Source organism: Hemicordylus capensis, chromosome 3, assembly GCF_027244095.1.
Source record: "Hemicordylus capensis ecotype Gifberg chromosome 3, rHemCap1.1.pri, whole genome shotgun sequence".
Taxonomy (NCBI): Eukaryota; Metazoa; Chordata; class Lepidosauria; order Squamata; family Cordylidae; genus Hemicordylus; species Hemicordylus capensis.
The window spans coordinates 165,258,533-165,274,401 of NC_069659.1; the positions used below are offsets into that span (position 1 = coordinate 165,258,533).

Sequence of the window (15,869 nt, forward strand, 5' to 3'; positions counted from 1 at the left end):
TATAACTATAAAGCCCTAAATGGCTTAGGCCCTGGGTAGTTAAGATAATGTCTTCTTTGCAATGAACCCCATCACCCATTGAGATCATCTGGAGAGGTTCATCTCCAGTTGTCACTGGCTTGTCTCTGCTGGCCATACAGGGACGGGCCTTCTCTGTTACTGCCCCGAAACTGTGGAATGCGTTCCCTACTGAAATACAAGCCTCATCTCTGACAACTTTTAAAAAGCACTAGAAGACTTACAGTACCTCTTCACCTAAGCTTTTTAATCTGACTCTGGTTTTAAATTGTTTTAAGGTTTTTATTTTCTGTGTTTTAACCTGTTTTATGTCACTGTAAACCGCCCAGAGACGAAAGTTTGGGGCGGTGTACAAATTTGACAAATAAATAAATAGTAAAAGAAGAAGAAGTGTGCATATCTGACATACATCTTTAGAACATTTGAATTACCAGATAAAACTAACACATGAAACCTGCAGGCTCAATGTGGAAGGCCCATACGTTCAGTGGGTCAGATTAGGAGTCCAGAAACAAATATTCTAAGCAGCCTTCACGAGGAAGGGATAAGCATTTAAGTGAATAAGAACTGAATCTCTAAATAAAACTGGCAGTCTGCCTGAGACCTGCAGAAAAGTTACATATGTCATAATGGAGAAACCTTCTGTAAAGTGCGTTTCTGCATTTTATTATTTATCTCCAGTGTAAGTTGAATACAAATAATCTTCACAAGTAGATGAAAAACATTGCTTTATCCAGCATTATTTACAGTTTTTAGAAGCATATTCTTGCTGTTGGCTGCATTTTCTTTTTTAGTTAAAAAGCAATTTGGTCCCAATCTAAGGAGGAATATTACTTGAAATCTCGGATAGTACTTCCCCTTTTGAAAGAGGTAAAACTTATACAATCCCCTGCACCATTGTTCCCTTTTCTCATCCACTGAATATTTAGTTGGAATTCTAAATCTAAGAAGCTCCTTTTAAAAAAAAAACACTTTCCCAGATCCTCTTGAGCACAAAACTGCTCCACAACTGTTATATAATCTGCCAGGTGCTTGCAATCTGGCAGGAGCCTAATTAATTCATCCAGATGCTGCAGTGCAGATTACCCAAGATCATCTGGGAGAGAGTATTCTGTGTATTGCAGAAACGATGGACTATTAATGAAATAACTTTTAATTGTACGGGTCTTCAGTGCATTCCAACTCACAGCTGCCCAAGTCACACTATCCAAATGGCTGTTTTCTTATTCATGCAGTGCTATACTTCTCATTTTCTGGCTAGTAGAAAAACTAATGTAGAGAGAAAACACTTATCAATGTTTTGCTTATATCAGTATTGCAGTGATTTTAAACAAGGTGGGAAAAGTTGCCAAACCAAAACCTAACCCAATTCAAATCTGAATTTCCAACTTGAAATTCCTCAAATATAAAAATGGGGGAAAAGTACACTCCTGGCTTCCATGCCCCAAGCACTTGAAGAGCAGCCATTAAATAGCGACATGTTGTATGTGTTGTGCCTGAAAACATAGGCACCACAGCTGAATCTTGGTTTCCAAGATCAAATATAATGACAATGAACAAGAAAAATGTGCAAGATTGCCACATTATTTCAACACTTAAAAGGCAGATGTTGCCAAAGACAACAACCACAATCCAAAGCATCACATGCTGCATGCCAAGGACACTTTCTGAAATGAACTTTTGGTCTTTAGATGCCACCCTTGAACCAAAGGATGAGAAGAAACCGAAACTGCAAGGCATTCTCACAAGCCATGCTATATTCCTAAAGAGGCTGCTGGATCATAATCCCATTCAACTGGGCCATACGAAAGCAACTCCAGAAGTCATTCTACAACTGGTACTCAACTGATGAGACTATTATCACTTTTGCATGGCCAGTCAGATTGCAGATTCTACACCATGGGAAGGCATCCTTAATCTGCCTATGAGCCTACTGTAACATTCTTTCCATTCTATCATTTGTTTTCCATCAGAATTCACAACAGGCTGCATTTTAAGCATTTATACCGATGAGATCCCATTGCCTTTGGCGCCTTCTTTTTCATTGTTCTCTAACTTTTAAAAACCAGATCTGTTTTATTTTTAGTTGCTTCCACTAGGTTAAAATTAAAATAGGTTAAAATAGGTATAAATTAGTTACTTCTAATTTATAGGTAAGGGGAGCATGTGAAGCCAACAAATCATGCCATTTTCTCCACTTGGGTGGTTAACATTAGTACGAGCAAGAGACAACACAAACAAGCTCCAAAAAGCCTTAAAGTCTTAGGCCTTCTTTAAAAAAGAAGAAGAAGAAGAAGAAGAAGAAGAAGAAGAAGGCTACATCTCAAAAATGAAAAGGACAATTTATGCTTCACTTCACCTTACATCACATTTATCTTGACACTCGGCCTACACCTCAGTCTACATGCAGGAAGTTCTTTATTAAAATCGCCCTGTGTGCAGAAAGATAGTATGGTCGGGAAAGACCTCTCTGTCTAGCTCACTCCCAGTTGTGCTGTCTTTACCTGTGCTTGAAGATTCTGATGCAGAGGCACATCCAATGCACACATAGCCATAGCGCACTCATTCCTTGAATAGTGGCACTGACTCTAGTTCCTCTATAAGAAGAGGATATTAGAAATTTGTCTCTCTATGTGAGTTTCAGTACAGAACATCATGCTACAAAGAAATGGGGCAGCTACCTAAAGCGACAGCCCTGTGTCAAGTTCTCCCCCTCCTTAGTTTAAGCCAACATATTCCGTGTCCAGACTTTGGCTGCTGGCAGCAGAGAAACTGACAACTTGACCTGGGGCTGCTGTTTTCAGCAAGCGTCCTGTGTTTGATTTTGGGCAACGTGTAGGTTCATCCTCAATAAGTGATTTATTTATTTATTTAGGTGGTGGTGAGGAATAATGATGGATTTGGCTATGCTAGTAGATAATGAACGCACACAAACCCTTAGTGTAATATTTACTGATCTTAGACTACTCCTACAGCAATCAGCTTTATAAAAGGGTTGCTAACAGAATCTCAAGAGTTATAATCTAATAGATGCATGTGTAAAGTAAGGCTATTTAAACTTTTAACAAAAGCTATTATGATACTATTAGTCGCAAAAGAGCAACTCCCATAAAAATCATTCAATATCACACCCTGATAAAGCTTTTAAGTACACAGAACTATTGTTATGTGAAAAAACATTTAAGGTGTTGCTCCCCCCCACCGCTCTTAAGCATGTGACAGCCAAACAAGTTTAATTACCACACCTCTTACTTCAGCCTACTAACTGTTCCATGCTAACACCCAAACATAATATTTAGAATGTTATGTGGTTGTTCAGGATCTTTATGGTTGATGCAATTTATTGTACTCTTTGTCTTCACAAGGGATCACTTCTGTTGGGCTTTTTAAAAACACAATATGGAGAAAAAAAAATTAATTTTAGGAACAAAAAACAAACACACACAATAAATAGATTTTCCCAATACACATCAACTAACCAGCTCAGGTTAGCATGAAGAGAAAACAAAACCTAAGCCGCCAGTTCTTAGAACTAATCTAAAATGAGCTCAGTGAGAGAGTGTGCTAGAGAGAGAGAGCGCTTATGCAATCTGTCAAACCTCCGATGTGTTCATTCATACCTCTACGCACACATCTTGTTCACAAGAAAAATGCATGAGCATCCGTTTTTCAAGATACTATAAAATTTATCTAGTTTCCAAAAAAGACTAGCTCAGTAATTCACTCCGAACAGACACAACACACTGATCTTCTGGCATTGAGCCTGAGTGTTTGTGCCAATGACGAATGACAACACCAATGAAATATTTTAACATGAAGCTTTGCCTTGTAAACGGCCTGTATGATCTGTCAAAAATACTACCTCCTATAAAAATCAAAGACCTTCAGACCAGAATTTCTTGTTTGAACATGCTACCAGTTCAGCAGAATCACTTGTGTGAACAAGCATAGATTAATGAACACTACCAAGAGCAGTCTCGCCATTCAGCTGATAGAATTGTAATTTAACACTCCCTACTTACACCTTACTAATTTTCAGCATGCCAACATATCATATTTGTTCAATACACTATAGGCTTGAGAGAACTATCTTCAGAGACTTATTTCTTTACAAATAAATACTTCTAGACACTTATAGCACAGTCCACCTTGAAGTTCTATTGTTCAAGTGAAGTCTTTTAAGTGTGGCTTGTGCAGTAGAACCTACTGGTGGATTTTGCCTTCATGCAACAACAACAACAGCAGCAGCAGCCTCCCCCCCCCCCCCACCGCCTTCAATCCTATTAGACATTTTGTCAAATTACTGTCTACTGTGACTGGCAACATTTCTCCAATGTCTTAGGCAGAGGTGTTTCTAAGAAGCTTCCCAGGCTGATACTCAAGATCCTTTTGTTCAAAATAATAGAAGTTGAATCTCAGAAATTCTACCTCAGCTAAACATATGTTTATTCTCATTCACTGGTTAACCCAAGTTCTCACACAATCAGGATTGAAACTTCGCACAGAAGTGCTTTTCTGCACTTGCCTTTTTTTGTCTCCAGCAACAGCAACACAGAGTACTCTAAAAAAGAGACTATCAGGTATCACTAGACCCACACATGACCTATTTATTCTGGCCTATAAGCTCCCTCCCTGCAACCCCCCCCCCCCAAGCAATAAGAAAAGTAGCACAAATCCAAGCTATCCAGAGACACAAATCATGCCCTGCAACATCTACTCCCCAGAGCTGCAGTTTCCACTCTCAGCCAAACTAAAGGAAGAAACACAAACACGATAAAAGATAACACTCACAGCCTGACTGTGTGCATGTTTATGTAGAAGCAAGACCCACTGAGTTCAAATGAGACTCACTCCCAAGTAAGGGTGCATAAGATCACAGCCTACTTTTCCTGTCCTGCTTTCACTGGGTAATAACCAGAAAGTACAGTAGTGGACCAGAACAAGCCTTTTGGCAGGCAGCTTAGGATAAGAAGATGCTGAGAGAACATTTTACTTCCATGTGATGAATGCCATAAACCCATGTTCTCAGTAGTTCAATATATAACCTGATGAATTAGTAGTTCAAGTTGTCAAATATTGACACTAAAAACAGTCAAGAGAAATCTTTGCCTTTAAAAAAATGAATTATAAACCCGGAACAGAATAAAATAGATCATGCTGCCCTCTTGTGATAGACTAACAGAAAACAAAAAATGAAGACATTATTTGTTTATGAAAGTGAGCAGATGACAAAAGGTCATACAAAACACTTGTTACAACAGTAATACTTTGCATTAACTTGGCAATCCCTTAGCTGCACACCTAGCAGCAGAGTCCCGGAATCTTGCTGAGGGTTTGCAAAGCAATGAATGTAATTGAATGAATGAATGAATGAATGAATGAATGAATGAATGATCACCAATCAATTGGGGCAGACATAATGCCCAAAGATAGTGTCATGGTTAAGAGGACCGACAGTACAGGAATAACTTTCCTGACCTAAGTCCTGCCATTGAGGGTATGTATAGGAATACACCAGTGAGAGCCACTTACTATAAGCAGAGAGGTGTAAGAAGTGGGGAAATAGCCATCAGCATGACTTATCCAGTAAAGACTTAGCAATGCTAACTGGGCAAAGAGGCACCTTTTACCGTAGTGATTCTCTTTATTTAGCAGGGGGAGAGTAACTGGCCCTATCCACCCCCAGCACAGGACCTCCAGTGACTGTAGCTGGAGTCTATCTTATGTTTCTTTTTAGAATGTGAGCCCTTTGGGCACAGGGATCCATCTTATTTGTTTGTTATTTCTCTGTGTAAACCCCTGAGCCATTTTTGGAAGGGCGGTATAGAAATCAAATGATTATTTATTATTAATGAAAGAAGTTCACAAATTTGTGATTAGCTTACTAATGAGCCATAATGTGTAGCTGTCAAGGACCAGTTCACTCACTGATGTCGTCCATGCATTCCACATAACTTGAGGAAAGGGCGGGTGGGGGAGGTTCTTCCTATCCCACTGGACTGTGGAGCAAGCAGAAGCAACCCGATTGCTCACTCGGCTCTTGCCTACTCCAAATCTCAGTGCCACTGTGACATACTCTTTACCCATACTCTGTGTAGGAGAGGAAAGGAGGCATCTCATGTTGTGTTGAGCTTTGGGGGTGGGGGCACAAAAGAGATTGTTGACCCTTGAACTTTGAAGAGAGAAGAAGCTTTTGCCTCCTTCAAAGCTTAGCACAATCTAAGAGGCCATCCTGAATTCTCTTCAGATTGTGGAAGGATCCATATGCTCTCTCAAAGTTAACACTAGATCTGCATATGATGATGATGATGATGATGACGACGACAACAGCAGCCATATGTGCAAGAAATGTGCATTTCCCTACAGATGTGAAGGCTCTGGGGGTGGGGCACAGAAAGCCATAGATGGAAAATTCTCTTTTAGAACATTATATGAAATGTTTTTAAAATATTGTTATCTGATCCTGTCCATGGCTGTTTCAAAATGCTGCCTAACTCTTTTGCAATATGATGTTTTATGAAATGAAAAATATTAATTACAATTCTAATCCTGTATAGTTATTTATAACTTTCAAATACCAGATGCATTTTGGCTTTTGCCGCTCACGGGACATACTCCAGTGTAAATACTCAGTGTAAATATGACAGATATTTATCAGAATCATATTGATCTTAATTGCATCTGGAAATCTGAGATCCATTTATGTGTTAAATCTACAAATATTCAGATTCTCGTTAAGAAATCATGTAATTATTAGCACAATAAAAAAACATTCAGCACCAACATTTCAGACATTGTCTAGATGCACTTTTAACAGCTAAAAAACAAGAGCAAAGCTCACCACAGTGCATATGCACAGATCTATACATATATAACATCTGCTGCTACAGAATTAATTCCAACTTACCAATAGGATTTCTGTCGAAAAACAGCACTGGAGCACTTAGAATTGACTGAAACATTTTGTTGTGCAAAGTCTGAGCAGCATTAACCAAAACTTGAAATACAAGTAGACTTCTCAGTATACTAAATACCACTGTAGTCACAGTTAAACCTGGGGGGGAAATAAAGTATTTTGAAATGTGAACGTCTAACCAATAGTAATTTCAGAGCAGGGACAGCTGTGTTCATTTTGGATGAAATTACTCATCTCTGAGACAGGGTAAAAACCCCTTGCATAAATACCTAATTACAGCATCATTTGTCCACACAGGGGGCATACAAATAATCGAGAACAAATGCTTTCAAATGGTGTTCCAAGGAATCTTTGGGATTCCCACAAGTTAATCAGAAGTTTCCCTGTGAGAAAGTCAGTAATGCTGGACAAACCTCCCTGAAAGACAGCTTGCCTACTGCTACTGACCTTCATCCTACACTGCCCAGATGCAGAAAAGTGTTTTGTGTTTGGGGTGTACTTATTGCTCCTACAGGATAAATCATATGGCCCAAAAGGCCTAGCTAGCAGTACTCCAATGCTACTGTATGTATTAAAGCATGCCCCCAAATCTTCTACAATGCACTCAAGTTCCTTGGAAGACAAGTAGAAAGGAATCCCTGAAGTTAGGAAGTTTGGAAACGATGGATCTAGATGTTAGCTTGGGGGAGAGGGAGGATGTGAAAGCTGTTTTAATTGTTTCTGTATGCTTTTACTGGAGAGGCACACAAACTTCTGCTAATGAGAAGGATTATACTACTAGGATTTGGATAAAGGGGAAGGAGCCCTAATTATAACTGTGCTAATGAAATGCCCACAGTTGAGGCCTGCAAGGGAAGGGGAGCATTTGCATGTGAGAGGAGAAGGGCTGGGAAGGGACCATATGATCCTACAGCCCATTCTTTGTCTCCTAACTATGGTTAAGAGAGATTATGCCTGCACTATAAAATCCATATGTACGCCCCAGAACACACCAAGCACTCTTCTGCAGCTGGATAGTGAAGGTCAGGAGCTTTTCATGCACACTGTTTTTCCACATTGCTTTTCTAATCCATTACAATAACGCTTGAGACAAGCACAAAGCTTTATATATGGTGCATCTTTTTTGCCTTGGAACTGGCTAATTTACTATATTGCTTGAGTACAAAATCATGCTGATTTTACGAGTTGGTCTTTCTATTTAAAGCAAAATTGAAATCGAGCACACAAAAACAAGGATCAAATACTTCTGCCTATCCATATAACAACTGAAGATTTAACTGAAACAATCCATTTGGATAGAAATAGCCATATGTTTATTGTGAATGACTTTCTGAAAACTCAATTTCTGATTTGCCTTCCAAAATCCAGGAAACAAATTAAATTTTTCTCTTCTACTACACATTCCTTTCCCCACTTCTTTTTAAGTTACTTCCAATTAACTTTGTCAGGAGCCAAGACACAATCTAAAAGGAAGTCATGCAACTAAATCACCATAAGGTAAGAAAAACTTTTCAGGCCTGTTGTTATTAAGTGAGCACCTAACAAACCACAATAATGCTATAAAAGGTTTTTACCTGCATATATTCCTAAGTAGAGGTCAAGATCAAGAGTTTTCGTCTCATTTGTAACATTCAACTTTTCTTGCTGATTTGCCCTGTAGAAATATCACAAAGAGTTGAAAGAATTCAAGTCCATTATGTTCATTCAAGTGGACACAGGTACATGAGAGCAGCCCTGCCACATCAGTCGAGAATCTGGTTTCCATCAGTGACCAGTCAGATTCCTCTGGGAAGCCCACAAGCATGGTTATTCCATCATCGTAAGGGACCCACTCTCACTGATGAGGACTCATGCCCTGTTATAGAATCCCATTTTTAATATTGACGAAAACATTTTAAAAGAACGAAGCCTTTTCAGCTTTTGACTTAGACTGTTTAAATCATTTTAAGTTTTTGTGTATGTTTTAGCTTGTTTTATGTTATTGTTAATCACCCAGAGTCGAAAGTCTGGGGCGGTGTACAAATTTGACAAATAAATAAAATAAAAATAAGTAAAGAACCTACCAGTAAGAAAGCCACCAGTCCTGGAGCACATAAGAAACCTAGAATAAACCAAGTTCAATAAAATATTAGGGGGGAGGGGAGGCTGAAAAATGCATATGAAAGTATTAGGTGTTTTTCCTGTTTCTCCTAGGAAAGCATCATTTTTTAAAAATGCAGGTGCCAGTATGCATTGAGCTAGCATATACTAGCTAGTAGATACTAAGAGATGCATGACCTATCCTTCAGGAAACAGGATACCAGGCTTCTAATTAGCAGTTGCTTGCTTAGCCTTCACTGTTAAAGAACTAGCCCAGAAAGCTATTTATGAACACAAGTATGAGTAGCAAACCTTCATGTGGAGCTATGAATACCAATACACAGTGGAGCTATACATACCAATATATAGGCAATTATCTAATATAGAAATCCTCCTATGGATGCTGAGGGAGTAAGAACATGAGCAGTCCAGCGTGTGCCCGTAAATTAGATGTTCGCACATAGGCCTGAGCTAGGCACTTTCTCATGGAACACTTTCAAAACTCATGGAACACTTTCAAAACGGTTACCTACAGCCACACCTGCCACAGTCAGGTATGTGCTTTCTCCCCCCACCCCACCATAGACAGGCACCAAATCCATACAGCCTCATCTGAACTCCTGCTATCAAGAAGCTAGCCAGGCTTCTAATGGAGAAAAACCAATCTTGAAACCTAAATTTTGGAATGGGATAGAGGCAGAGAGCTTCTATCATACAACTAAGGCTTGCTCTGGGTCAACAGACGAGCACCATTGGTACCTCCTTTGTGAGGGACTTAATTTTCTTGCTGGGAGGAACTTAGCAGCAGTTTCCCCTCTCTCTCTATCATCACAGGGGCCTCTGGGGAAAAGCCCATTTGCGGGTGGAAGAAGAGAGCAGCAGCATGTATCTTTTTCAGCCAAGAGAGTTGTACTACTGTGCAAAAAGGGGTCAACCACAGGCCTTCTGATGGTCCCTGGAGCCCCAGACAAGTGCCTGGCCAGCCAATCCTGACACCAGGCTTGTGTATAGAATAATTAATGGAGCACTAGAGCATAATTAATAGAGCACTCTAGTGTCTACTCACTAGAGCAGAGGACACAATAGCTCCTAAGCATCCTCTCTGACTTGCTTTAAATGCAGCTCTGTGGTATTCGGATGAGTTACGGGAGCTGAAGTGGCAAGGTAGACGACTGGAGCACAAGTGGAGGAAGACTCGGCGCGAGTCTGATCAGGCACAAACAGGCTTCATACTGTCTCCAATGCTTTTTTAACATCTACATGAAACCACTGGGTGAGATCATCAAGAGGTTTGGTGCTGGATGTTATCAATATGCCGATGACACACAGATCTACTTCTCCATGCCAACCTCATCAGGGAAGGGCATATCTTCCCTAAATGCCTGTATGGAGGCAGTAATGGGCTGGATGAGGGATAACAAACTGAAGTTGAATCTAAATAAGACAGAGGTACTGACTGTGGGGGTCCAGGACCTGAGGGATGGTTTAGATATGCCTGTTCTGGATGGGGTTACACTACCCCTGAACGATCAGGTACATAGCTTGGGAGTGCTCCTGGACCCAAAGCTCTCCCTGGTTTCTCAGGTTGAGGCAGTGGCCAGGAGTGCTTTCTATCAGCTTCCCATGATATGTTAGCTACATCCATTTCTAGAGGTGAATAACCTTAAAACAGTGGTGCATATGCTGGTAACCTCCAGGCTTGACTACTGTAATGTGCTCTAAGTGGATTACATAGCTCTGCATAGTCCAGAACCTACAATTGGTACAGAATGCAGCAGCCAGATTGATCTCTGGGACAACATGAAGGGACCACATAACATCAGTTTTAAAACTGCACTGGCTGCCAATATGTTTCCAGGTGAAATACAAAGTGTTGGTTAATGGCCCTAAATGGCTTGGGTCCAGGCTATTTAAGAAAACACCTCCTTTGTCATAAACCTGCCGCCTGTTACAATCTTCTGGAGAGATCTGGTAACGGTTGCCACCACCTCATTTGGTGGCAACCCAGGACCAGGTTTTCTCTGTGGCTGCCCCAGAGCTTTTTGAATATGCTCGCTGCTGAAATAAGAGCATCTCTTTCTATGTTTGTTTTCAGGAAGAACCTCAAGACTCTCCTGTTTTCGCAGGCATTTAGAATTACATTTTAATAATTTTAAAAATTTGTTTTAATAACTTTTATTCTATTGTTTTATTGTGTCATGTATTTTAATCTGTGACATTTAAATATTTTAAATTTTATACACCACCTAGAGATGTACTGTGTAGACAATACTGAGCTAGATGGACCTATGGTCAGTATATGGCAGCTTCCGATGTTCCTATGATAAGTAAACAAAATAAATAGAATAAAAATGCAATTTTTAAAAAGATGATTGAATTTTTAAGTCTCACAAAAGGGAATAGGGCCAAACTGACCTCTGGCTGGCTTGAAAACCCTTCAATTCAAAGGGAAAACACATAATGGTTTTGAAAAGCTTCTTATGTTTTACACACACACACACACACACACACACACACACACACACACACAGAGTAGGAAATCACATATGCTGAACTGCTATAAGCACAAATCATTTGTGATGCCAAATGCCTTACCTGTGCCAAAATATTGAGAAGCACAATTATAAAAATTAAACAATAATTTGCTCCAGCAGCAAAATATTTCATATAAATGTGAAAGTTTATTTTCCCCTCTGAACGACTCTCTTCTGGCAATGAGGTCAGGACAGGCTCCATCTATAGAATGCATAAGAAAATTAAGGAATTTTTTTAAAGTTACAACAGCAAAAAAATTAATACATTTCCAAAACATGAATCTAAAATAAACACACTTATTAAATAAATCCAGATTAGTTAAGAGCTTGGTACAAGATAAAATAAAATCAGTTAAATTGTTAAGAAACATTGGGCCAGTTCAAACAATACCTCCCCCACCAGGCCACCACAATACCAGCCTGGGCAATTAAAGAAAGGCGGGGGGGGGGGTACTTCAAGAGTCCACCTGTCCTGATGGTTCTCCAGGATGACTTCCTGTTTTTCCTTAGACATTCTGACATCCTCCCAGGTCATGTGCAGAGTAACAGTTAGTTGTGTGACAATTGTCACACAAGTGCTACCCTCACCCCCACACATCACAAAGCACTGCACTCAGATGACATCAGGATGGATGCTCTCTTGGTACATCTCCTTTCTTAATCACATGGGCCAGTTTGGGGAGGGGCAGAGAGTATGTCCAGTTGGGCCCATTATGTTTTTTATAACAAACCACTTGGTATATATCTAATGTACTCACAGAGGGAGGTTCGGCAGCCCCTTCTTTCTGAGACTGCACAGACGAGTCCATCGACAACATAGAGGATTGTGAAAATGTACGGAGCCTAGACAAGCTGTGACTGGGGGTTCCTGGAATTAGTGCATGTTCATCATCTTCAGGTTTTTCCAAAAGGGAAGTAAAATCTATTCCAGATCTCAGGAAATCTGAATAAGTTCCCTTCCCTACCTCATTACCCTAGAAACAAAACATACAAGTATCACACATTGTGAAAAATCTAGTACAAAGGCTGATTCTGACATGAAATTATTTGGATAACCCCTCATTTCTAGAACAGCATTATCTAACATTTTGCATTGTCTATATTAGTTCTTACTCTATAGCTCAAAACTGTAGGCTTCTTTCAGTTATTCAGTGCGGGGGGGGGGGGGAAGCAGGAAAGAAAATGTTAGAACAGAATAGTAAACGAACACTCTAGAGAAGGGATGTCAAACTGTGGCCCTTCTGCAGATGAGGGCCACAGTTTGACATCCCTGCTCTAGAGAACCCTAGAATCATCAACACATACTTTCAGCCATGAAAAGTGTCAGTGCCCAACAGCAACAGCTGCTGCAACAATGTAAACCAGAGATCATGATTCAACTATTTTCCATCACAGTAAATAATGGCAGCCCATCAGTCCCAATTACATTATTTCTTTGATTTTTGCTTTGATACATTAACAGTGTTATCATCATTCCTTGGTTCCATGTTAATATTATTATAAAAGCAGCAGCAAGAGCAGATATCCTATCAGACATCATCATCATCATCATCATCATCATCTATATTATTAATTCTCCAAGACGGGCCATGCGTGGGGACGTGGTAGAAAGGAGGTGATTGGCTGACAGAGTTGCGGGGCTGCTGCGGGGGTGCAGGGGCGCGGGCGCCGAACTCATGGCAGCAAGGAGAAGCAGGCGACATGGCAACAGGCCCAGCCAAGTTGGGGAGGAGGCGGCAGCAGGCCTGGCGGTGGTGAGGAGGTGGCGGCGGAGGGCTCAGCCGCAGCGAGGAGGCAGTGGGCCCAGCCGCGGTGGAGAGGTGGCGGGCCTGGCCGCAGTGGGGAGGTAGCAGCAGCGGGCCCGGCCGCCAGGGTGAGGAGGCAGCGGCAGAAGGGAAGGGGACAGAACAGCTTCAAAGCTTTCCAGAAACCGGGGGGGGGCGGGCTGGGCAGGCATCAGCAATGCCCAGGGGAAGAGGGCACAAAAATTTGCTTAGCCAGCCACCAGCCATGCGTACTGATGTGGCATGGCGCTGGTTGGCTGCTGTTCTCCGGACTCATGGCAGAGAGGATAAGCAGGAAAGGCAGCGAGGGGCCCGGCCAAGTCGGGGAGGTGGTGGTGCGACCGGCCATGGCGGGGAGATGGCTGCGGCGGTGGCAGGCATGGCCGCAGTGGGGAGACAGCGGCGGCCCAGCTGCGGTGGGGCAATGGCAGTGGCAGGCCCAACTGTGGCGGGGAGGAGGTGGCAGCGGTGGACCCAGCTGCAGTGGGCAGGCAGCAGCAGCAGCGAGGAGGCAGCAGCGGGCCCGGCCACCAGGGTGAGGAAGCGGAGGCAGAAGGGGAGGAGATGGGCGGGCTTGAAAGCTGGCCAGAAACCGGGGAGGCGGGGGTGGGATGGAGCAGGCTGGGTGGGTGTCAGAGATGCCCGGGAGAAGAGGTTGCAGAAATTCCCTTAGCCAGCTGTCAGCCATGCGTAGGGATGTGGCATGGCGCCGGTTGGCTGCTGTTCGCTGGACTCATGGCAGCGAGGAGAAGCAGGCGAGGCGGCGATGGGTCCGGCCAAGTTGTGGAGGCGATGGTGGCGGGCCCAGCCACAGTGGGGAGATGGCGAAGGTGGTGGCGGGCCCTGCAGCGGCAGCGACGAAGTGGCAGCAGCCCAGTCACGGTGGGGAGACGGCGGCGGGCCAAACCACAGTGGGGAGGCGGCAGCAGCAGCAAGGAGGCAGCCAGGGTGAGGAGATAGCGGCAGATGGGGAGGGGACAGGCCGGCGTCAGAAATGCCCGGGGGAAGAGGGCATAGACATTCTGCGTCGGGTCTGCTAATATTGCTAAATTGCCACTGTATTATGTGGTCCAAAGCGACTGGAATGTCTATTGCTACACTGTAACCATCACAAAGGAGACAAGATCACTATCTGCGTGTCAAGCCTACAAATCTAGAACATCTCCTCACAATCATTCTCTTTACAATAGCCTCTGTTCTTATCTTAAATGTAAATTAATCATCATATTTGTCTACTAATCACGCAGAATTACTCTTTTAGCAATTTAAAGAGAAATTATTGATGCAAGGGCATTCCATGTCCCTTAACTCAGTTGCAAGTCTCACAGACGCTTTCTTTCAGTTTAGAGGTTTAGGGCTGAGGCCTATGCAAATTCTATTTCCCTTCTCTTTCTAATCTTAACTGCCTCAGTAGCAAGACATGCAACTGGAACATTTGAATCAGCTGGTTTGGGTAACACTGAAGACAACAGAATTAAATTAGTATAAACCCAAGAACACTGAATCAACTAATTTGTCAATTGCAGCTTAATGCCTTCAGCAGATATTTTTCATCATTTTTTAAAATTACAACAAATATTATGCACAAATTGTTCAACATGTTCCCTAATCTTGGGTGTGTCCTTTCATCCCTATGGCTTGGATCCAGTGAACGGTGAGCAGAAGAGAAAACAACCAAAGATCTCCTGTGCGAGCACTAGTGGAAGACTTTGGGCAGTGTAGAACAATAGTTCATCAGGAGTCATATTACAGTACAGGAAAGCGGGACAGACACAGGCTATGACACAGAAACATTGTTCAGCCATTACAGCTGAAGTTGTCCCAACAACATCTAGAAACCAAGGCTGAGAACCCCTACTCTAGTGGATAATAAGGTCTTGTACAAAACATTGCACAGATGTAGGATCTTCTCTGGATTTGGAGTCATTTTTTTCATGCAACATTCTTCCATTAGGTTGAAAATAGCTTTTCCATGATTAGAAGAGGTTTTTTTCTTCCAGAAGAGCACTTTTGGATCCAGGCCTACCGCGGCAGATTATTTATAATGCTTTATACACATTTTACATTGGCTTTATCATTGTTTTGTATGTCTCACTGCATTTATTGCATAAATGATTCAGCTTTTATAAATACAATTAATAAGGAAACCAGCCTTCAGATTCTCCCATATTTCCAAATTAGTTCTCAGTGTCGGACAAGCTATTTCCCCCTTTATCTCTAAGAATCCTTCAACTTTACAATTTTGGATAGCAACCCAAACACTGCCAAATTTGCCAAAGACAGCCTTATCTCCACTTACCTCCTTTAAAATTAGGATCTGGTTGGCAGATTGGAGATATTGCAACTGGTGAGTCACTAAAATAGACAGCTTTTTATGCAAGGTCTGACAGATACACCTGCAAAAGGGACAAGAAGTGAAATACTCCTCACTTTCTAAAATATATTACATTTTACAAACATTTTAAAACTGGGACACCAAGGGTTCTTTTTTTCCCCCAGGACAAAATACAAACAGATTCAAAGTTGTTGCATTTCAGT

General features: G+C 41.8%; 1 protein-coding gene across 2 annotated transcripts in view; it reads right to left on the reverse strand.

Moving 5' to 3' along the window:
• Positions 1-15,869, reverse strand: part of ABCC4 (ATP binding cassette subfamily C member 4) — a 227,092-nt gene that overhangs the window by 149,848 nt on the left and 61,375 nt on the right. For both annotated transcript variants that reach the window (XM_053311913.1, XM_053311912.1), the window contains 6 exons: positions 15,631-15,727; positions 12,306-12,521; positions 11,609-11,749; positions 8,998-9,035; positions 8,509-8,588; positions 6,926-7,072 (listed from right to left, as the gene is read on the reverse strand). In XM_053311913.1, coding sequence (XP_053167888.1) covers positions 6,926-7,072; positions 8,509-8,588; positions 8,998-9,035; positions 11,609-11,749; positions 12,306-12,521; positions 15,631-15,727 — 719 coding nt within the window. The remainder of the gene's footprint in view (positions 1-6,925; positions 7,073-8,508; positions 8,589-8,997; positions 9,036-11,608; positions 11,750-12,305; positions 12,522-15,630; positions 15,728-15,869) is intronic.